At 37.5% G+C, this 23,791-nt stretch overlaps 1 protein-coding gene across 1 annotated transcript in view; it reads left to right on the top strand.

Annotated features, from left to right (window-relative positions):
• The window catches only part of mkrn1 (makorin, ring finger protein, 1), a 58,494-nt gene that overhangs the window by 21,599 nt on the left and 13,104 nt on the right, over positions 1–23,791 (top strand). Inside the window, exons 2-3 of the mRNA XM_073059299.1 lie at positions 4,160–4,288; positions 15,920–16,164. Coding sequence (XP_072915400.1) covers positions 4,160–4,288; positions 15,920–16,164 — 374 coding nt within the window. The remainder of the gene's footprint in view (positions 1–4,159; positions 4,289–15,919; positions 16,165–23,791) is intronic.

The following is a 23,791-nucleotide window of genomic DNA, read 5'->3' as shown; positions in this document are numbered from 1 at the left end:
TCAATTAAAAAATAAATATAAAATATCAAACAACACTCTTTTCTGTTATTTTCAATTAAAGGCTTATTTACGAGAAAAGCTGGGTCAAACAATGTTGATGCCAAAACCTAGTGAAATAGAAATATTAATTCAAAAAGGAAAAATTAAAAAAATTACATCTTGTATGTACAATTTGATTCAAAAACAGACAATTGAATCTGGAATTCATAAATCAAGACAAAAATGGGAATCTGATTTGAATGTTAAAATTGATGGAAAAAGTTGGTCTGATAGTATGATAAATACAATAAAAGTTCGACTTAGATTAATACAATATAATTTTTTACATCAATTATATATAGCACCACAGAAAATAAATAGATTAAATTCAAATATGTCTGACCAATGTTTTCGATGTAATCAAGAAATTGGTACTTTTTTAGATTCTACTTGGTCTTGTTTTAAAATTCAACCATTTTGGATAAATCTAAGACTTTTATTGGAACAAATTACTGGAGTACAACTCCCACATAGTCCAATATTATTTTTATTAGGAGATATTGAAGGGACAATACCAAAACTTAAATTGAATAAGTATCAGAAAAAATTTATAAAAATTGCATTGGCAGTAGCTAAAAATGTTATTGCAGTTACTTGGAAATCTGATTTATATTTAACTATGGATCGTTGGAATAATGAAATATATAGTTGTATTCCACTTGAAAAAATTACATATAATCTAAGAAATGAATATGATATATTTTTGAAAATTTGGCTCCCATACCTACAAAAGATGGGATTAAATATATAGGTCCTTTGAAGATAAAATTATAAAGTAATTGGGGAAAGTAAAAATAAATATTAAAATTATTTTGAACTCCATGGAGCATGTGGGGATCCTCCAATATCCAGGCAACCTTTTTCTTCTTTCTTTCTTTTTCTTTCTTTCTTTAGATAAGGGTTAAGGGGGGGAGGGTTAAGGGGAGGGGGGAGGATTCATATTATTTTTCTTTTTCTTACTAATTTTTCATTATATTCTTTTTAATTTTCTAAAAATTTAATCAATCAATCAATTAATAAATAAATAAAAAGATAGATAGATAAATAAATAAATAAGACCTTTCATCAGGACTGGTGAAGGGGTTCAAATTGGAATGTTGTCTGTCATTTCTCTCCATAGATCCTGCTCATCCTGCTGAGTTCATCTAGCATTTTGTGTGTTGCTCTAGATTTTCACCTGCGGTTTCTCTTGTGTCTCTAGTATTATCCACCTAGCTATACTCAGATGAATAATAACTTGCCATTCCATTCAAACTGAAACATACACCTGCAGGAGATGATCTGTGTTTCCACCGATCCACCACTGGAGGGCAGCACCAACAGGAGAGACCACCCCCAACCGGGCTCCAATGCCACACAACAAAAACAATGCAAGCCCGAGGCCTAGTCCAACTATAACCGAGGTGACACTGCTGCCTTGCCATCTGTCTTCCCACTAAACAAGGAAGCAGGCCTGCAGCAAACTATGACCAATAGGGTCTTGCAATCATAAAAGAAACATCCAAGACGGTCACAGTTTTCCTGCACGCCACGTTCATGCCAACTTGAAGGCACCTACTCCAGCAGTAGCACGGTCTCCATTCAGGTTAGCTCTTCCAAACCCAGTCTGGCTTCTCCTGCAGCCCAACTGTTCAGCTTAATCTCCTCAGGCCCGATGACCTGGCTTTCAACAACCCAGAGAGTACTCCGAACAGTGAGCAGCTCACTGATGTGATGGACCTGCTGTACAGGTAGTTATTGGAGTAAATAATAGTCTTACTATGTATGAAAACACATTTAACAAGAAGAAAAGCACCTTTGGTTGGCCCCCGAGAAGTCACTGCGTGTATATGTGGCGCCATCTTACCAAAAGAACGCGTGAGATTAGCACTATACTTACCAATGAGGTAGAGGGTGACAACCTTTTGTGTACGGTTTAACTTCCTTTGTGCACTAATATCAAAAGATGTGTGCATGCACACACCTTAGAGGGAACATTGCAACCTGTAGGCAAAGATTGGATGAGCGAGGATTGTTTTCATTGGAGTGGACAAAACAGAGCAGAGACCTACTGGAGGTGTACAAAATTATGAAGGGCCTAGTAAATTATATAGGATGGATCTTTTCTTTAGCAAAGAAATTGGGGACCAGGGAGGTAGATTTAAGACCATTAGCAGAAAGATTAGAGGACAAAAGAGGATAAGGCTTTTTTTCCAGAATGTGTAGAGCTCTGGCACTAAGAAAGGCTAGAAATTGACTTTGCATTTAAGCAGTACTTGGGTGTATACTTGAAGGGCCCTCATCTGTAAAAGTATATTAACCTAGTAATGCGTGAGCTACACTTTTTTCCCTCCATCCCATTTGCTAATGAAATGCTCAAATCTATTTTTTTTTATCATTTATAAATTCAACTATGTCAGTGGTTTACATTGCTAGATTCTCATTCTCCTCTGTTCATAAAATAATTTTGCTGGCCATATTCAGATAATTCAGTCCCACCGTAACTGCCACCCACAGAGTGACTATTGACTTCTCATATTGAAGTTAGTGATTAAGTTATTATTGGTCTGGACCCATCCTGAATTAGGTCTCTCAAAAAAAAACTTGAAACTGAAAAATGGACAGTGGGTAGAAAAAATGCTACATCTATCAGTCGATGACCATAACATATATGAATAGATACATCACTGATGTCAAATCATCTGTGACCAAAATATCCAAGGACCACTGTAAGAGCTGAGAATATTGAAGAGATTATTAATGAAAGGTAGTTAATGCCTGTTGAGAGGGGCACTTTAAAGATCCCCTAAATGAGATTCTTAAAACTACAATGCATAATCCAGTGCAATTTTTGCATTAGCCCAATTAGAAAATGTCATCTGACAAAGCCTTTGAAGTACCCTAATGAAGCAGAAAATCTAAACTAGATCATGTCTAGATAAAAACCTTTCTCTTAATGTCAGACAAAAAGATGGATATTGACTGCAAAGGTGGTGGGGAAGGGGTGTGGAACTGCACATGTGCTTGTCTACATTGATGGTGTTGAGGTTGAGAGGGTTGAAAGCTTCAAGTTCCTTTGAGTGAACATCACCAAAAGCCTCTCCTGATCCAGCTACGTAGATACCACAACAAAGAAAGCTCACTAGCACTTCTTTCTTAGGATGCTAAAGAAATTTGGCATGTCCCCATTGATCCTTACCAATGTTTATAAAATATGCCATAAAAACCAATCTATCTGGATACTTAACACCTTGGTATGCCAACTGCTCTTCACATGACTGCAAGAAACTGCAGAATAGTGGACAAGGTTGTTAAGGCCATTTTAAATGCCATAGTTCCTTTTCAGTGTCAATGAACTAAGGATTCCTGTGAGTCACTACAGACACTGCACTTTTTCAAAGAGGCTTTCTAAGCATGTTTAATTGTTCCTCTATTCATCTGGTAAATCTGTTGACATGGCAAAGTTTGGTGTGGGTCATTTTTCTTCCTCAGTCATGTTCAGCATGCAAGCACTCTGGCATATACATTGGAGGTGACTGAGTGTAATGAGGACTCCGTCTTAGGTAGTGCGTTTGAACGATTATGAGGAAACAACATGCCTGATATGTCTTCCACGTTTTAAGCTGTTTTAGATAGTCCTTTATCTGTGGCAGGCAGGAAGGTAGGGATCACTGTTATGCAGTAGACTGTGAGCATTCTTTGATCTGAGGTCTTGACCTCCAGGCACTCTTGCCATCAAATGTCAAAAACTGTGCTTGCTCACTGAAAGGTATTAGTGAATTTCGACATCAATCCCCTTCCTTTTTTTTGAAAGGTGGTCTATAAGAAATCAAAAGTTGTCCATCTTTACATAGTTCTTGTCTTGGACCCTTTTATTATCAGGGGTGTTATACAGCAGGACAGATTAACAGATAACCTGAGTTTTGCATGTATTAAGTGCAAGGACCATTCTAGAGAATGCTTAACAAACAATGACTTGGGCTTCAGCCTCCGAAATGGTTGCATTTAGAGTTCATATATCAAGTACCCTTTTCTAGTAAATGGCTACTAGTGAGATACAGGGTTTAAGAAAGTAAGGTCTCTAAATGTATTGCAGTTTCCAAGAAATTATAAGCTGAAACTGTGAAACTTTACTTTGTAGGTATTTCATGCATGGAGTTTGTAAAGAAGGAAACAACTGCCGTTATTTCCATGATCTTTCAGCCAGCAAGCCTTCACTGATTTGCAAGTACTTTCAGAAAGGATGCTGCAGCTATGGAGATCGCTGCAGGTAAGGAGCACCAATTTCTTATTTTTGAATGATACTGGAATTTGTTCCAGAAATAGATATATTTTCTTTGAGTTGATAACTCAACTCTGTTAGGTCTTGCCATAACTGATGTATTTTAGCATGTTTAGTTATTTATTTTGTGCTTGGTACTAATGACTTTCATAAGCAAGCTCCTGCCACTTACCAAAATTGCATAAAGTTGGGTGATATTGCATTGCCCAGAAATTGAACAACTCATTTTTATTGTAATAATTTACTAAATTGATTTAAACAGCCTTTATTTTAATCTTTGGATTAGAATAAACATCCTACTGATATTTAGTAAGGATCTGTGTGAAGGGTAACGGGAGCAAATTTCATTTCATATTTAGCTTCCTTATCATGAGCTATAAAACAGCTTAAAACCTAGTAATGTCAAATATTTCTAATATTTCATTTCAATGTCAGTTAAATATCTAGGTACTTTTATTTTGATAAACTGTCAATAAGGTATTTTAAATGTATATCCATGCAGTAATGACATTTAACATGATGTTTGGGTATATTCAACAGTTTTGGATGTATCAAATTATTTTTGCTGCAATCACTGTTTAAATGCCTTGCTAGGATTCAAAATGGTGTGAGATTTTTCTAGTAAAACAATTGTAAAACTGCATACACACCAAATGCTGGTGGAATGCAGCAGGCCAGGCAGCATCTATAGGGAGAAGCACTGTCGACGTTTCGGGCCGAGATCCTTCGTCAGGACTAACTGAAGGGAAAGATAGTAAGAGATTTGAAAGTAGGAGGGGGAGGGGAAAATGTGAAATGATAGGAGAAGACTGGAGGGGGTGGGGTGAAGCTGAGAGCCGGAAAGGTGATTGGCGAAAGTGATTCAGAGCTGGAGAAGGGAAAGGATCATGGGACGGGAGGCCTCAGGAGGAAGAAAGGGGGAGGGGAGCACCAGAGGGAGATGGAGAACAGGCAGACTGATGGGCAGAGAGAGAGAAACAGAGGAGGGGGGGGGGAAACTAAATATATCAGGGATGGGGTAAGAAGGGGAGGAGGGGCATAAACGGAAGTTAGAGAAGTCAATGTTCATGCCATCAGATTGGAGGCTACCCAGCTGGTATATAAGGTGTTGTTCCTCCAACCTGAGTGTGGCATAACTGCATAGTTGTTTACATGTGTTACATCTGTTTACACACACCCAAAACGCTGGAGGAACTCAGCAGGTCAGGAAGTCATCTGTGGAAATCAATAAACAGTCAAAATTTCAGGCCTAGACCCTTCATCAGGACTGGAAAAGAAGGAGAAAAAAGCCAGATTAAAAAGGTGGGGTGAGGGAGGGAGGACAATTTAGAAGGTGACAGGTGAAGTGGAAAAGGTAAAGGGCTATAGAATAAGGAATCTGATGGCAGAGGAGAGTGGATGAAGGAGAATAGGGGCACCAGCGGGAGGTGATAGGCAGGTGAAGAGAAAAGGTAAAGGTTGGGGAGGGGATGAGGAGGGGAAAAATGACTGGAATTTGGAGAAATCACTGTTCATGTGATCGGGTGGGAGGCTACTTAAATAAAATACAAAGTGTTGCTCCTTCAACCTGAGAGTGGCCTCATCTTGGCAGAAGAAGAGGCCACAGTCCAACATGATAAAATAGGAATGAGGATTGAAAATGAAATGGTTGACCACTAGGAATCTTGCTTTTTGCGATGGAGCAAAGGTGCTCAACAAAGCAGTCCTCCAATCTATGTTGGCTTTCACCAATGTAGAGGAGGCCACAGTGGGGAACCCCAACAAATTTGAGGTGGTGTTGCCTCACCCGGAAGGACTGTTTCTGAATGAGTTGTGGGACGATATGATTGGACAGGTGACACTGCTGCCACTTGTAGAGATAAGTGTCAGAAGGGAGATTAGTGGGGATGGACAAACAGACCAGGGAATCATGGAGGTTGTGATCCCTGAATAAAGCGGAGAGTGCGTGTGGCGAGGAGAAGATATGTTTGGTGGTAGGATCCCGTTGAAGATGGAGGAAGTTGCAGATGCTCATGAGGTGATAGATGAGGAGAAGCAGAACTCTCCCTGTAAAGGCAGTGGAAAGATGAGGTGAGTACAGATGTTTGGGAAATGGAGGAGATGTGAGTGAGAGCAGCATCAATGGTGGAGGAAAGGAAACCCTGTTCTTTGAAGGAGCAGGAAGTGAAAGAACTGAGAAAAGTGAATAGCATTTTTGTGGGAGACAGTTTGTCTCCAGAGATGGGGAGAGAGAGAGACCGATAAAAGGAGAGAGATGTCAGAAGTGGACCAAGTGAACTTGATGGCAGGTTAGAAGTTGGGAGCAAATTTGATGAAATTGATGAGCTTCACATGGGTGCAGGAAGCAGCACCAAAGCAGTTATCAGTGTAGTGCAGAAAGAGTTGAGAAGCATTATCAAGTTTCTTGGAACATCGACTGTTCCATGCAGCCAATGAAAAGGCAGGCATAGCTGGGGCCCATGCAGGTGCCCATGGCTACTGCTTAAGTTTGGAGTAAGTGGAAGGAGCCAAAGGAGAAATCGGTGAGGGTGAGGTCCATTTCTCCCAGATGGAGAAGTGTGGGTGGTGGAGGCAACTGGTTGGGTCTTTTGTTGAGAAAGAAGTGGAGAGCTTTAAAGCCTTTATAATAGGGAGGGTGTATAAGTGTATAGGGACTGGACATCTATGGTCAAAATGAGACAAGTCAGGGAATTAAAAGTTGTTGGGAGATTGAGAGCATGTGAAGTGTTACAGATGTAGGTGGGAAGGAAACAGAATGAAGTTAAGCTATGTGGACGCGAGTTCAGTGGAGCAGGAGCAGGCAGAAACAGTGAGCCTACCCAGGTAGTCAGGTTTGTGGATCTTGGGTAAGAGGTAGAAACAAACAGCATGGGGTAACGGAACTATGAGTTTGGCAGTGGATGGGAGATCTTCAGAGTTGATGAGGTACTCGACATAATTAGTTTTTCTCATAAGGTAAATGTAGCCAATGGTACAGATACCTTTGTTTATAGAAAATCTTTGGTAGTGCATAATTTATTATAACATGATGCCAGTATCATTCAATTTACTTAAACCTAGTTGGTCATTACCTAATTTTCACTCTGTATTCGTTGAGCATGCCAGAGAATCTAGTGTATTTGTTGAGAGCATGAAAATGTCAAGGTTTTAACTTCATGGTCACTGAAATGCAATAAATCAAAAATAGACACTTGAGCAAATGCGTTGTCATTGCAAATGGGAATTTAAGAGACAAAGGATGAACTGATAGTATCTTTTTTTTAGAAAAATGTTTGGAAGCCTTTGAATGATAGCTTATTTATCCAAACTGTCACATCACCGCTACCACCACCCATGTTTCATAATTAATCTAACTGTTGCGTATACTATCCTTTTAATAGCTTAAACTTGACAATCTTTAATCTTGCCTAAAGGTCTCATTGTTAACCTGCATTATTTAATAATGTTTTTAAAGTACGTGGTTTTTTTGATCTGCAGAATCTTGTATGTAATAATACTGTAAACAGTGTTGCTTTGTGATGTATTCATCATTTCAACTCATGGTGGAGGAAGTGATAATTTGATCTACTGCTCCAAGAAAGGTGGAATGGAAGAAGCCAATGAAATCAATATCAAAGAAGAAAAAGTCATTGAAACAACAGTTAAAGTGCGGAATGAATTTAGTAATAATTAAATACAGCACAGTGGGAGAAGCAGCAAATCTGAAACTATTCCTATAACAAAATTTATTCTACAGTTTATTAGAATTACTTTGCTGGCGTTGCATCAGTCCGGAGAAGTGCTAGAGTCTACAATAAGAAATATGTTAAAAGAGCACGTAGGCAAAGTTTAATGGAGCTTAAAAAAGAAATAAGGTTTTGTTAATCTGCTATAGTTGAGGACATGACTACAAAATAGGTAAAGGGGAATTAGTGGATGTTGTGTATTTGGAGTTTTTAGGCTTAGTTGGTCAGTAAGGGTAGAGCACATGGAATCAGAGGTGATATACTGAGTTTATTTGAAGTGGTTAACGTAAAGAAAGCAAAGAGCGAGCTTTCTCATGTTTACTGGCTATAATTGGAGAATAATTTGTCTTTAGGCCCCAGTTATTCACCATTCATATCAATGATTGGGGTGAGAGAATCCAGTGAGTTTGATGATGGGGTTGTGAGAAGGGGGAGGATGTAATGGGGCTTCAGGATGTTGATTGACAAGCTAAGTGAGGGGGAAAAGATCATGACGGGTAATAAGGGAAAATGTGCATAAAATGGAAAGCTATTTTGCTAAATGGTGATGAATTGGAAAATGCTGATACTCAAATGGGTATTCTATATAAGTTGCTGAAAATCAACATGCATAGACACTAAGCAGTTAGATTTTATAAGTGAATTTGAGTACAAATGTGGAGAGATTTTGCTGCAGTTACAATAGGGTCTTGAAACCTGAGAAGCTTGTCATAGAGCAAATGCAATGAAAATTCATTCAATTGGTTTGTTTAGGATAGTGTCAAGTGTGGAAGATTTGGATAGGAGTCAGTCTACAATTTAGAAGAATGGAAGATGCTCTTATTGAAACTTGTAACGTTCTTATAGGGGCTCAGCAGGATAGATGCAAATAGAATGTTTTCTACTGTATGGGGAGTTTATGTCATGTTTCAGAATTGAGACCGGTTATTAGGAATAAGTAGAGAACTTGTGCATGCAAAGGATGGTGAATCATTGGAATTCGCTACCCTCAGAGTGCTGTGGAAGATTGGTCATTGAGTTGATTTGAAACAGAGATGGGTAGATTTTGAAATTCAGGATATCCAAATAGTGTAGGGGCTAAGATAGTAAGTTGGATATAAATTTGGTGAGTAGTAAAACAGATGGCTCAAATCTAAATCTGGTGATATTCACATTGAAAACAGGAATGCCAACAAACAGGACAGTGGAAGTTCCTTTAAGACTATAAGGCATAGTAGCAGAGTCTGCTCTTGACCATTGAGTCTGCTCCTCTATTCCATCATGTCTTTGTAGCTTCATTTACTAATCCAGTCTCCAAGATGATCTCTCATCAATTGTATTCCTGGCATAAAAATAAATACACTTAAGAGGGTTCAAAATAACTTCTCCAAGTCTACGTCCTGTCCCTGACTACCACATTTTCATCCCATTATCTTTCTTATAACATTTTATGTAAGAAAGAGGTAAGAAGTGCATAATAACAAGGTATTTACTGTTCTCAAAATAAGTAGTGACTCCATTATTGTGTAATAAAATCAGATTTTTTCCCCTCATCTTCCTGACAGATCAAATATCAAGATACAGTCAAGTATCATGGATCCTGGTTATTTGTTGTTTATAGTTAGTTTAATAGTGTAGAAGCAGGCCCTTTGGTCCAATGAGTTCATATTGACCTTCAACCACCCATTTACTCTAATCTCACGTTATTGACCTCCAGATTCTTAAATTCATCAACTCACTAGGTACAATTTACAGCATCCCAATTAGCCTACCAGTCTTTGAGATGCATGTGTATCCGAGTATATGGGAAGGGGCAAGAGGGGTACTTGTACATTCATGGGGTGAACAGCACCTGAGACCAGGCTTGAACTTGAGTTTTCAGAGCTATTTGGCAGCAGCTTTCCCAGCTGTGCCATCCAATTCATATGAAGAAAGTGGGGATCTAGCAAGGTGCTTGGCAGTAGCATAGAAGAGACCAGCATTTAAGTGACTAAACTATCCTTGTTAGCTATAGGTCCATATGATCACATGATATTACCAGGACCAGAGGGGCTGAGTTCAAGGGGGAGGTTACACAGGCTGAGTGTTTGGAGTGTAGGAGTGTAGGAGTCTGAGAGATGATCATAGAGGTACATAGAGGTACATGCAATTACGAGGAGCATGGATAAGGAGTGTTTTTTTTCCAGTGTTGGGGAAATTTGGAGAGTTTGTTTTAAGGTTGGAGGTAAAGAGTTTAAAAAGAACCCAAGGGGCAACCTTTTTACGCAGTTGGTGGCAGATTTATGGAGCCAGCTACCAGAGGAAGTTGTTGATGCAAGTACATTAGATACATTAACAAGTATGCGGACTGATTACAGATGACAGTAATTTAGAGGGATATAGGCCAAGTGCTGGGAAATGGAATTAGTTAGAATATACCTCTTGATTGTCATGAGTAAGTATTGCTGAAGGACCTTTCACCCAATGACAAATGGAGAATACTTTGCTTCCTGGTTTATCTGCAGATGTTGCCCTAGTGATTGTGTCTGATTTTTTTTTTAATCCTCTCCTCCTGACAGATTATAGAATAATTTTGCTAGCTGTTAGTTGGATTGCTCAATTCCTTAAGTCTTTTTTGATCTGTTCTCAAATCTGCATAATGGGGCTAAAACTCAGTCTTTGTTTATGCAAGGATACTATCAGGTGAACCAGAGCTGAGACTTATTTTGAAAATGATTAATAAAAGTTTATTTTAGAAAACAGTATCCTGAATCTTCTGCACCACTTCAGCTCCATTTTTCCCCTTTGGATTAATGTGTTTTGCAAACTGTGGTGTAATGCATCACAATGCTTGTAACTGTTAACATCATTTTGTTATTTGAGCATTTCCCTGTTTACAAAGGTTTATTGCAAGATCAAAGCTAGGTGCCTAATGAACATATGATTTCCAAATGGAGGGCAACTTCACAATGCTTAACTGTTGTGTTCCTGGAATAATCCACAGGTTGTGTTCCTTGCTTGACTACTACATACTCCTGAACTTAGCCTCCAGAATGCCCTTCCATATCAGATATTTTCCTGCAGAATTTTCCTCATTTCTGGTCCAACTTCAGTGCCTTGCTGTTCATTATATTGTGGGCCTTGCACAGTTATTAAGCCTGTTGATTGAGATAAGATCTACACTTTGGTCTACAAAATTAAAACTGCACACTTGGTAAGCATCTGTACTGTTCGCTCGTTCAGAAAATAACGAGAAATGGCAAGGATAATGATACCATCCAGTCACTGTTGTTCACTAGGACATTATCTGTCACACAGATGCTTATATCTGTGTCCTGCTAGAAAGCCTAATATATTGAGTGACAGTTTTTTAAAAATATGTGTCACACAGACAACAAAACAAAGTGAAATGTGGTGTTTTACATCAAAATCCATCAGTGAGGATTGTGCTGAGTAGCTTGTAAGTGTTGCCAAGCTTCAACACCAAGATAGCGTGCCCACAACTCACTAACCCTATGGGTGTTTGAATGTCAGTGCTGAGTCAGTAGGAAAAGGACCCATTTCTGTGCAGTAGGACTCCAAGAACGTACAGGTATTAATAAAAGCTCCTTGCTATATTCCCACCCCCACCCCCACCCCCAAAAAAGATCTAGTTGAGGTCAGATGTGGTCTATACAAATTCATGTTAAATTTTTAATCTCATAATTGTTCAAGTACTTACTCTGATCTATACATTGTAACATGTATATAAATGTTAAACTTACAAATCTATCATCTGGAATATTCCTCTTGAGAGAAATATCACTCCAGTATTTATATTCAATAGGGAAAAGGCACAGCTGCTAATCTGGGGAGCCTTAGAAAATGGACCTCTAATGCTTCTATCTTCAACATCCCTTACAAGTACTTTCTCAATCATATTCTTAAAATATATTGCTTATTCCTAGATCATACTTCAAATATATTGATAGGTGATGAAGAAAATGCTGCAGTTACCGCCCTCAAGCCTTTCACCATGATAAATGACAAACAGAGCTCCACTACCTAAGTGAACCATGTTCTCAAGTTTTGAAACTGATGCTAATTGCTTATTAGACTAGTTGTTGATATAAAAACATTATTTCTGTTGCTTTAAATTATCTCCCAGAATTAAATAATGTATTTATACATAGGACTTTGCTCTCTTTCCTACTTCTTAAATCTTTGTTCAAAAATAAAATGGCATCTACAGGTTTTCGAATGTTCGCTTTACGACAACTCGCTGTTACGAAAGGCCTACATTAGTACCTGTTTTCGCTAGCCAAAGAGGATTTTCACTTTTACGAGAAAAAGACACCCGCATTATACGTGTGTTCACCCCAAGAAAGACTACAATGACCGTGAAACCTTGTGCGGGCAGTTGTTTGTGCATGCGTGTACGTGCCGATTTTTTTCCCCTCCAGATCGATTTTGGCTCGCTGTCTTCCCGATTTTGATAGTGAAACTACTCCATACATCCAATATTTCTACTTTATATAAGCTGTACATATCATATCATTTCTGCTTTTACTATATGTTTGTGTTATTTTAGGTTTTATGTGTTATTTGGTAGGTTATTTTTTGGGTCTGGGAATGCTCAAAAATTTTTCCCATATAAATTAATGGTAATTGCTTCTTTGCTTTACGACATTTCAGTTTACAGATGGTTTCATAGGAATGCTCTACCTTCGGATTGGGGGGGGAACCTGTATACTCTCTTGGGAGGTACAACATTAATTTCATTTAGGTGGAGGTATTACAACAAACCTTAGCTTAAAAGTTCTATTTTCTGCCATGGAAAAAAAATGATGATCACCAGAAACAATTGACATCAAGTCCAGTGCTATGGTTTGGCCAAATAAAAATTGATAACAGCATTGAATGATAATCCAATTTTGTTTGTTATAAGCAAGGATTAGTTTAAAATTAGTTTATTTTCTACCAACTGCATTAATTCATTTTTTTTCAAATCCTCTTGGGTTTGCAAATACCAAGTTTTATATCAAGTAATGTTAAACTCTATTACAGAACTAATTCCACTTAAAGTAGTTCCATAAAATAAATATGAACTTCAGCTACATCTGTTACAGGGATATCTGCTGGAGATATTCATATTCTCAAATAAAATTTAACTTGTATTTCCACCCTCTCATTTCACACCTATATCATGATTCTGAGCAATGTTATCTGAAAACACGTTAGTTTCAATACGTAGATTGATGGATGCCAAGGTTTATTTCATCATTTTTTCACCCCTTTACCATCTCTAAGTTGTGAGATTGCTGGACCTTACATACTATCCAGGATGAGCAAAAATTTGTTTCAAATAAAAGAGATAATCTTTCATTGTCAGTTTACTTCAAAATATTACTTTTGAGCTCAGGATCAACTTTGTTATAAAATAAACATTTGCCTGATTATTTAAGAAATGCTAAAATGAAGACCAAACTTAGTCACAGCTTTGGGTGACCATTAACTATCCCATTTCAGAACTTTAGTTTTAATTTTACTTCTGGGTTTAAAAAATGCAATTTTACTTCTGCAACCTCCTGCTGCAAGGGTTGAATGAACGATTCAAAAATTGAGAATGGGGGGGAGGGGAGAGCTATGCTAGTACTTTCACACAAAAGGAATTCTTTTACTAAATATATTAGCAGCTGTATAATTTGTTTGCAAATATAATGTTTTTTAATTTGGAAGTATCTTCATTATAATGAGAGAATCTACAAAATCCTTTATTGCTGGGGGAAGAAAGTAAATGCATGAAATAGTAATTTGTAAATAGTTCATTCATGAAAAATTTGTATTGCTGGCATTGAACAAGTCGTAAACAGTTCCATTTTTGAACCATGTGCAATTAGGTGGGGAGTTTCAAGATTTTGAGCTAATGATGCTGGACAGCAGTGCATTTTCATGTCTAAATCAAAACATTAACCATTTTCATTGGACCAGTAGCAGATACACTAATGTGTAATGTGTATAGATGATGACACTACGCTGATTGACCTAATCTCAAATAATAATGAGGCAGCCTGCAGAGAAGTAATCTCCTTATACAGTGCTGATAACAACCTCTCCCTCAATGTCACAAAAACAAAGGAGTTGGTTGTGGACTACAGGTGAAATGGCGACAGGCTAATCCCTATTGACATCAGTGGATCTGGGGTTGAGAGAGTAAACAGCTTTAAGTTCTTTGGCATAAACATCACCGAGGATCTCACATGGTCTTTACATACCGGCTGTGTGCTGAAAAAGGCAAAACAGCACCTCTTTCACCTCAGACAGTTGAAGAAGTTTGGTATGGGCTTCCAAATTCTAAGAATTTTCTATAGGGTCACATTTTCTATGAGAGCATCCTGACTGGCTGCATCACTGCCTGGTATGGGAACTGTACTTTGCTCAATCGCAGGGCTCTGCAGAGAGTGGTGCGGACAGCCCAGCCCATCTGTAGATGTGAACTTCCCACTATTCAGGACATTTACAAAGAATAATGTGTAAAAAGGGCCCGAAGAATCCTTGAGAACCCAAGTCACCCCAACTAGAAACTAAACCAGCTGCTACCATCCCGGAAACGATATCACTACATAAAATCCAGGACCAACAGGCTCTGGGACAGCTTTCTCCACCAGGCCATCAGACTGCTTAATTCATGCTGACAGAACTGTATTTCTAGATTATATTGACTATCTATTGTACATAATACTTATTATAAATTGCACATTTAAACAGAGATGCAACGAAGATTTTTACTCATGTATGTGAAGGATGTAAGTAATAAAGTCAATTCAATTCAATTGCTAACTCTGTGTGGCTAGTTCTGTTTTCTTGTTCTATGACTCTGCTCAGAAAAACAACTGATAGAGTGGATAGCAAGGGAATATGGTTTTTTGACTGAAAACAGTAGAAATTGTAAAGAGATGCCGATGCAGATACTTCTCCAACTAAATAGTATAGACAATAGGTGCAGAAGTAGACCATTCGGCCCTTCGAGCCTCCACCACCATTCTGAGATCATGGCTGGTCATCTACTATTAATACCCAGTTCCTGCCTTGTCCCCATATCCCTTGATTCCCCTATCCATAAGATACCTATCTAGCTCCTTCTTGAAAGCATCCAGAGAATTGGCCTCCACTGCCTTCTGAGGCAGTGCATTCCACACCCCCACAACTCTCTGGGAGAAGAAGTTTTTCCTTAACTCTGTCCTAAATGACCTACCTACCTACCTACATTTTATAGAGGTGTATAAAATGATGAGGAGCACACAAAGGGTGAATGTAAACAGCCTTTTTATCCAGGATTGAGGAATAACCAGCTAAAGAAATTTAATAGGAATCCAAGGGGCAACATTTTCATCCAGAGGGTAGTCTGTATGTGAAAGGAACTACCAGAGGAAGTTGTAGAGGCAGGTACATTAACAACATTTAAAATGCATGTAGAGAGGTAATTGGATAGGAAAGGTTGAGAAGGATAAGGGCCAAATGCTGGAAAATGGGACATGCTTAGATGAGAGTGTAGATGGGAATCTTGATTTGCATGGACCAGTTGGGCTGAAGGCCAGACTCTGTGATTCTATTTTCCCTCACCATCAAACCTCAGTTAAGTTAGTAGGAGTTTGACACATTTTTGAATTATGTTAGATGCAAATTACATCCCAGTGGTGTATATATACTTTTCTCCAAATGACTCTGGAATCTTGGCCAATTGAAACATTGAAAGCCAAAATTGGTAGACTTGTGGAGGAGGTTTTAAGGAATATGTAGCAAAGTTGAGCAGTGGTAAAGAATGATGTAATTGAATGAGAGAGTGAGCTCATTAGCTAAATGGCCTATTCCTGTTGTGTTCCGGGCTGGGGTGGGGGGGGAGTTGTTATCACAGGTTTGCGTTGCATTAATTGTTACATCCCTAATTGATATACAGGTATGACCATGTGAAGCCGTCAAAGCAAGGATTGTCGGAGTTTCAGAGTGGTCCTACACCATTGGCCCCAAAGGATTCTGCCACAGCGTCAGCTACAAAACTTACTCCACTTACCAAATTAAATGGTGAAATGAGCACAAAAACAGCAGTGATTGAGGAATCCAAACCTTCAAGAACAAGCTCAAATCTGGAGGACTGGGTTAATGCAGCAGAGTTTATACCTGGACAGCCATACTGTGGACGAAGTAAGCTGATTCGACATGTTTACATGCTTGATGTTTAATGAAATAAAAAAAAACAAACAACCTGCTGTAGTATATCTCAGTTTACTGTATGTTTCAATATTTAACATTCATTACAATATTTGTAATGAGCAATTCCTTATCTACTACTTTGCAAAACAAACAAGGGCTTCTTTAATAGGGCAAGGAAAACGGTTCAGACTTGGTTTTCTTTTAAAGACATTTTGGCTTTATTTGTTGATGTTTTGTGAAAATGGAAGTTGCAATATTTAAACTAAACCAGTTCAGTTATCTAATTTATGTTAGCTATAGGATGGTCGATTATATGACTGTCTCTTGAATTACCCCCATAACAAAAAATTGTTGTGTAGGACATTTTTCATTTTGTCCCACTACTCCTTTAGGGATTCCTCTTGGAAAATATACAAAATAAGGTAACCATGGTGTAACGTTGAATCAAATTGGAACACTCACCTTTGGTGCAATGCTTTCAGGTGCAAATAGGCAACCATTCCTAAACTCTATATATGTGTGTTACTAAACCAAGTTCGAGGAAGGAGTAATGCTGCAATTATAGAACCCGTTTCCATTTTCCTGTTTTTCTTTTGTAACAAAACACAAAGATTACACCAGAAAAATGTCATGATACATTTTGCAATTGTGGTGCAGAGTCGAGCGGTCTAATTAAAAATCTTGCAGAGCTATATGTCATGTCTTTGCGTATGCAGAACTGCTTTGCTGTGTGAAAAGAATATCATGCGCTATCAGTGGAACAGCACTGGAATATTTCTGGGAACATTGAGGGGATGGTTTGGAGGGAGATGAATGAACACCCACTCAGTGAAACCTGTTTGTTGATGGCTGTTGCTCATAAGTACAAAATAAACATTTCTGGACACTTGTTAAAATAGTAGGAAATTATTCCTATTTTCATGAACTCTCAGACCACGTGACATTTTAACCAGCTTGGAAATAGACATCTCATGCCTTCAAGTGAAATAATCTTGAGGGTTATGTTGGGCTTTGTTTGGTTTCATTGAGCTGGTCCCCTCACAAATGATTTATTCATTTATTAGCTGAAAATACTACCAAGGTTGGAGTAGCTGACATTTAAAAGATGAGGTGACTTCGAGTTTACCTCAGTTGATGAAATGGAGAAGTTATTCACATCTGTTATTTTAGTGGTTGTGTATGAGATGAATATGCAGTGGTTTTTAACTTTCGCTCTTGGCTGTTAAAGACTAAACATGACTTATTGTAAAATTAATATATTTTTACAAATCAGGAATATTTATTGAACTTGAATTTGCTTTATTTATGGTTCCTAAATCAAAATCAGTTATTATTTATGTTTTGACATCTAATTTACAGTGAGACTACAGCAAAATACTGTAGATGTTGGAGATCTGAAATGCAGAAAATGCTAGAAAATGCAGGACAAGCAATGTCTGGAGAGAACGAGATGATAAAATTGGATTAATCCATTTATCCCACCCACTTTACCTCTGCCTCCCCCACCCTTATATTAAGTACTTACTGAATCTTTCTGGCATTTTCTGTATCTTGAGGCTTGCTGCGATTACAAACACTGAAGTGTTAATTTTTGTGAATCCCTTGGTCTTTTTTCCTGACCAAAATGCAACTAATTATCGAAGTCAGATGAGCTTCTCCTTAGAACCTTACAGTTCCACATTTTTAACAATGTGGCTTCTAGTAAAACAGAATATAATATTTATTAATAAAAATTAATTTGCTATGTTTGAATACAAATTGAGAACTACGTCCAACATTATTATATATGCTTATAAATTATACTCTTAAGGTGACAGGAATGAACTTTTAGCCGAAAGGGCTAGTTATAATATCCAAGTAAAACAATTTGGTGTTGTTTTAAGCTATCAATTTTAGTATTTTTTTAATCAAAGTGAATTCCTTCTGCCAGTAGCTTTTGTTATTAAAAAGCCATCAACATTTGCAATTCTTTTAAAATTTTTGTCTAGGAATTTTGGTGTGTAACGTAAAACTCCTCAAGAGGTGGATAAATTAAACAATATTTCCTTTTTTCCCCAAAAGGATTCTCAAGTGCCTGATCCAGTGTGACTGCTTGTGGATTGTCAGGTACTGAAGCAGACCTGACTGTATATACACTGCTGTTAAAACCAGAAGGGGAAACTGCAGCTCCATTTTTCCACTGTTCACCTAGTTTCAAGAGTTATGAGTTTTCATAAAAATTGGTTTTCACATATTTTACAGGGGAACAGTTCTCCCATAACCATATGAATTCCTGGTTGCATTGTTAGGTTACATTTGGCAATTACACTTTTCTTTTGAAATTTCCTTTCCTACAAAAGAAATTGCGCACCTTTCAGGTCTTTATATATCCAATGCCTTCCGCAGCCAAAAGGCAGCAGACTTCTTCAAAGAATACTTCGAAGCTGGCAGCCTGGATATGAAGTTACTCAGTTTGATTCTTTATTATTGAATACTTGAAAATTTAATAACCGTTGAAATTAATAGCAGTTGTCTCATACATGTCATCTTCACATTGATGTTAATAAGGTGTAAACTTGGTGACCTTCTTGAATTAGCATTTTCATGTGCAGAGACAAATGTCTTTTATTTTTAAAAGTCAGGCTTCTTTAGGAAATTTTTGTGAACTTTGACAATATAATTCAAAACTGTAAATTATATGAGAGGGAAGTAGCATTATTATACTTAACTGTATTATTCCATTCTAAGTATTGAGAAAGGATAGTATGATCAACCCAGGACCAGACCTTATAGTCTGATTTACTTGTTGAATTTACTGAAGAAATCCTAAAAAGTGAGACTTCAATTTTAACTAGTGTTAAAATCTGTTACAGAAAGTGGTAGTAAATTTTAAATTTGTAGTTTTGATATTTTAAAACTTATTCATTTGGTACTATTGTTTTCAACTAACTGTTGGTTATGCAAGCTTGTCTAGCATATGAAATCTTATTCACTTTGGCAAGTATTTAAGGAATCAGAATAAAATTAATTTGTCTTTTGAGTTTAATGGTGGATTGTAATTTATTCAGCTGTTTGTTGACAATTAATTTCACTGAATAGCTTTCCAAAAAAATTCTATAAAAATTATTGCACAAACACCTTTTGACTGGTTGCATATATTTGACAACTGGTATACGGAGCATTTATTCACAAGCATGATTACAGCAAGGAATAACTAAGGAGGCAGCTGAATTGAAATAGAATACTGCAATCAAGCCACCATCTCTCTGAATCACACTGTTAAAGTCACTCTTCACCTAACTACATGGTTGTGAATGTTTAAGTGCTGTTTTTTCCTCTCTGGTCAGTTACCAGCTTTCTTTGCATTCCAGGTGTGGTAGAAAGCTGTTGTACTCTTGCAGTATGGAATCCATAACCACCTTGCTTGTTCACTTGCCCTTGAAGTGCGTCTTATTTTGCAGTGTATAGAAATGACTTTTAAAACATTATGTTTACTAAAGTGATGTTTTATCAATTTAAAACAACTTTTTGCCCATGCAATGCATGTCTCAAGAATTATATTTACAGTTGTAAAAATGCACAGTCATAATTTATTTAATTTTATCAGATTCCTTTCAATATGTAGTCCATTTTTGTCTTCCCTGGTGTCTGTTATCTAGAGAGTGAGTTAGACAGATTAGCTTGTAAATGTTTTATGACTTGTGCTAGTCATTGATCACTCTCTTCGGGGCTCTGAGATGAAGTAACCTTTCATTCCAATTCCATCATATCCCATGTAAAGTGAACAACTGTTTAGATTTGTATTTAATGTCATCCCTTCTACATAACATGCTTTGTTCCTTTAGATCGCTCAAAAGATTCCTTATGTAGTTTCTAAAAAGGTTAAGTTATTTTGGATTTTTCCATTCAGTTTTTTGTTTAGTAGGAAGGGCATTAGAAGCATTTTCAGAGATGGGTGGTAATACATGGATTGAATGACAAGTTGCGGATTGATTTACTGTTTAGTTGGCATGATTAAATTGCTGCTGATCAGCTGAATTGCCTCAGATAATAAAATCTTAGAATAGTTTAAATGTAGCAAATAAGATGTATTTTGAATTCATTCTGCGACTTGATTTGCAGCTACTGACCTTTTTTTAGGCCTTGAACCATTTTGCATGAGTGTCAGGTGAAATGCAGGCATTTGCATAAAGAATGTTTGGTCATAGAAAAATGTTATTCTGTGCACAATTTGTAAACCTGTGTCACGATTTGTTGTTTTTTCCTGTATATTTGATTATTTTAATGTTTTTGTTTGAAAGAACCTAAATCTTTGTAACTTCCTTTTAGCTTCATCCTGCTCTTCGAAAATAGGAAGAGGGATTACAAACCTGAGGTGTATGCTGCAGTTAATACAGCAGCTTTAATGTAAATATTTGAGATAAACTTTTTTTTTCTGCTGAGTTTCTTCAGTGTCAAATCAGAACAAGCATTTGTCGTCATTAATAATGTGATAATTTCACTGCATTGGATCCAGCAAACTATATTTACCAGTGCCAATCATTTTGTGGTCACTGACTATTCTTTTTGATCTGGGCTAATAAATTGCTGGAAAGTAATTCCTTAAACATTGAAATGATGGTGCTACATGTGTCTAATCAGCAGCTTGCAAGAAAATCAAAAACTAGAGTTGTGCAAATTGACAAGATTAATGAAAGATGTTTTTGTTAAGCCGTTTAGTGAATCGCTGGTTAAATTGTTAAACCATCTCCTCTCTTTTTCCTGAGTTACAGTCACCTCAGAAATACGGTACTTGAACTTTATAAATCAGTACCATCTGAAAGGATGTGTTACACTTTCAAGTCGGGTAATGAAGGTAGTTTGAAATTGTTTACAACTTCACTCTGTGACAACACTGGTGCCAAGCTGTTCTGGCACTTGCCCTTCCCTTGGACTACATCAGTGGCGTGGAGAGGGGGAACCCGCTGCATGGCAAAGGCCAGTTCTTCAAACCTTCCCACCCAGGCTTGCGCCCAGGAGAGGACACAGTCCACCAGAGGCGCAAACCCACGATCCCCTGGGATCAACGGCTGCCTACCACCAATGAAGGTGAACATTTCTAGTCATAGACTTTAAGAAAGAGGCAGGATTAGAGTCCTAGGCATCAGACTCTAATCAAAATTTGATGATGCTTCCATGGCATGCCTTTGGTTGAGAATTTATTGAAGGTATTTGTTCAGGCATTGGCTGCAATTGAGACAAGGGAGTTGTGCCTTGCAATAATTGTCAGTATGCTGACTGGCTTACGTGCAGCTGAGTATAATCTATAACTGATATCATATAGAATGCACATTATTTTTTGAACCAGTTGTTACTTTTGTATCTAATCATCAATAGTTTATTCAAAAGAATTCTCTCTTGGATTTTTTTAAATGTACAATATACAACCAGGAAAGTATTATACACATTATTCTCTTTTGGGCATATGTGTGGCTAACCATAATACATGAATTAGATTCGAAATCGAGTAGATTGGTTTGTGCCATTTGCTAAAGACTATTTGACACTGAAGATTAATTTGTATTTGTTCCCTATTAATTAGGAATTTACAGCAGGATTCTTGAATTTTTCTGGTGTTTATTTAAACTGCTGAGCACTCTTGTCCATGTTCTCCCACCACAACTGCTACCCTTCACCACCCCATGAACGTTCAAAGTAAAAAGTTCTTGTTAGTAAATATAATCAAGATCTTACAGGATTTAATTATGAAAGGTTGCTTAAACTTGGTTTGGATTTTCTTGTATAATATTAAGTATGGAGCAAAGGATTTGATGCAGCAGGTACAGCAAAATTATTTCCTGTGAAAAGAGTGGGAGGAAAATTGAAGGGAATAAGTCTAAAGCTGTTGTCATTTGAATAGGAAATTGAGAAAACTTTTTCACACAGTAAGAATATGACATTTTCAAAGGCTGTTGTGAATATTATAAAGTAATTATGAATATACAATGGATTCTGGTTAATTGGGTTCACTGAGCCAGCCTTTTATTTGGGGCAACTCTAAAAGAATAAAAATTAAATCAAGAAAATAGCTGGGATCCCCTCATTTATTTGGGACACTATGCTGCTTAATTGGGGCCGAACAGTTTCTAACAAGCATTTCCGTGGCTGCTAAACACTACACTGTGCTTAGAGTATTAGTTGCGTGTGTTTGTGTTCAAAAATCAGTGATTATTGTCACTGATAGTTGATAAGAAATAAGCAGTAAGACAATTCAGAACTGTCTTGCTCACTGTGATTTCAAGTAATCAGGCTTGGAGATAACAGAAACGGCTGGGAGTGAAAATGAAACAATTTAACTATTTCATCAAGTTAGGAATTACAAAGGTATTGTTAATTATTTTGAATGTTGCAATGAAAATAAAGATTTGGAGGATGCAACCATCTAAAGCATTGTATGAAGGCAGTCCATTATCTGCACCAGGAGACTGCATGGATTTTATTCATTTACAGTCAATTATAAAAACACACAGATGAATTCCTCCATCGATAACTATTAGGAACTAAGACACAGTTTTATAGTACTGAAGGTTTGGTACTATTCTAATTTCTTCTGTATTTCTTTTAAATACATAAATCATTATTCATTAAACTGTAATTTTTTTATATACCTTTTAACTATTTCCAAGAAACTTTGGCTAATTGAGCCAAAATATACTGACCCTGATGATTCCCAATTAACCAGAATCCACTACAGTATATTAAAAATGCAGTGGATATTTTATGGTGTTAATTGGTTTTAAGGCCATAAGATGTAGAAGCAGAAGTAGGCCATTCGGCCCATCGAATCTGCTCCGCTATTCAATCGTGGGCTGATCCAATTCCTTCAGTCGTCCCCACTTTCCTGCCTTCTCCCCGTACCCTTTGATGCCCTAGCTAACCAAGAACCTATCTATCTCTGCCTTAAATGCACCCAATGACTTGGCCTCCAGCCACTCGTGGAAACAAATTCCACAGATTTACCACCCTCTGACTAAAGTAATTTCAATGCATCTCAGTTCTAAAATGACCTCCTTCAATCCTGAAGTCTTGCCTTCTTGTCCTAGACACCCTTACCATGGGAAATAACTTTGCTGTATCTAATCTTTTCAGGCCTTTTAACATTTTGGGCATTTTAACACTTTTAACATTTCTATGAGATCACCCCTCATTCTTCTGAAGTCCAGGGAATACAGCCCAAGAGCTGCCAGACATTCCTCATATAGTAACCCTTTCATTCCTGGTATCATTCTTGTGAATCTTCTCTGAACTCTCTCCAATGTCAGTATATCCTTTCTAAAATAGCCCAAAACTGCACACAATGCTACAAGTGTGGTCTCACGGGTGGATTATAGAGCCTCAACGTCACATCCCTGCTCTTATATTCTATACCTCTAGAAATGAATGCCAACATTGCATTCACCTTCTTCACAACCGACTCAACCTGGAGGTTAACCTTTAGGGTATCCTGCATAAGAACTCCCAAGTCCCTTTGCATCTCTGCATTTTGAATTCTGTCCCATCTAAATAATAGTCTGCCCGTTTATTTCTTCCACAAAAGTACACGACCATACACTTTCCAACATTGTATTTCATTTGCCATTTCTTTGCCCATTCCCCTAAA

This window comes from Hemitrygon akajei, chromosome 10 (genome assembly GCF_048418815.1).
Source record: "Hemitrygon akajei chromosome 10, sHemAka1.3, whole genome shotgun sequence".
Classification (NCBI taxonomy): Eukaryota; Metazoa; Chordata; class Chondrichthyes; order Myliobatiformes; family Dasyatidae; genus Hemitrygon; species Hemitrygon akajei.
Note: the sequence above shows the minus strand (reverse complement) of the source record. Positions and strands in the feature narration are given on the sequence as shown.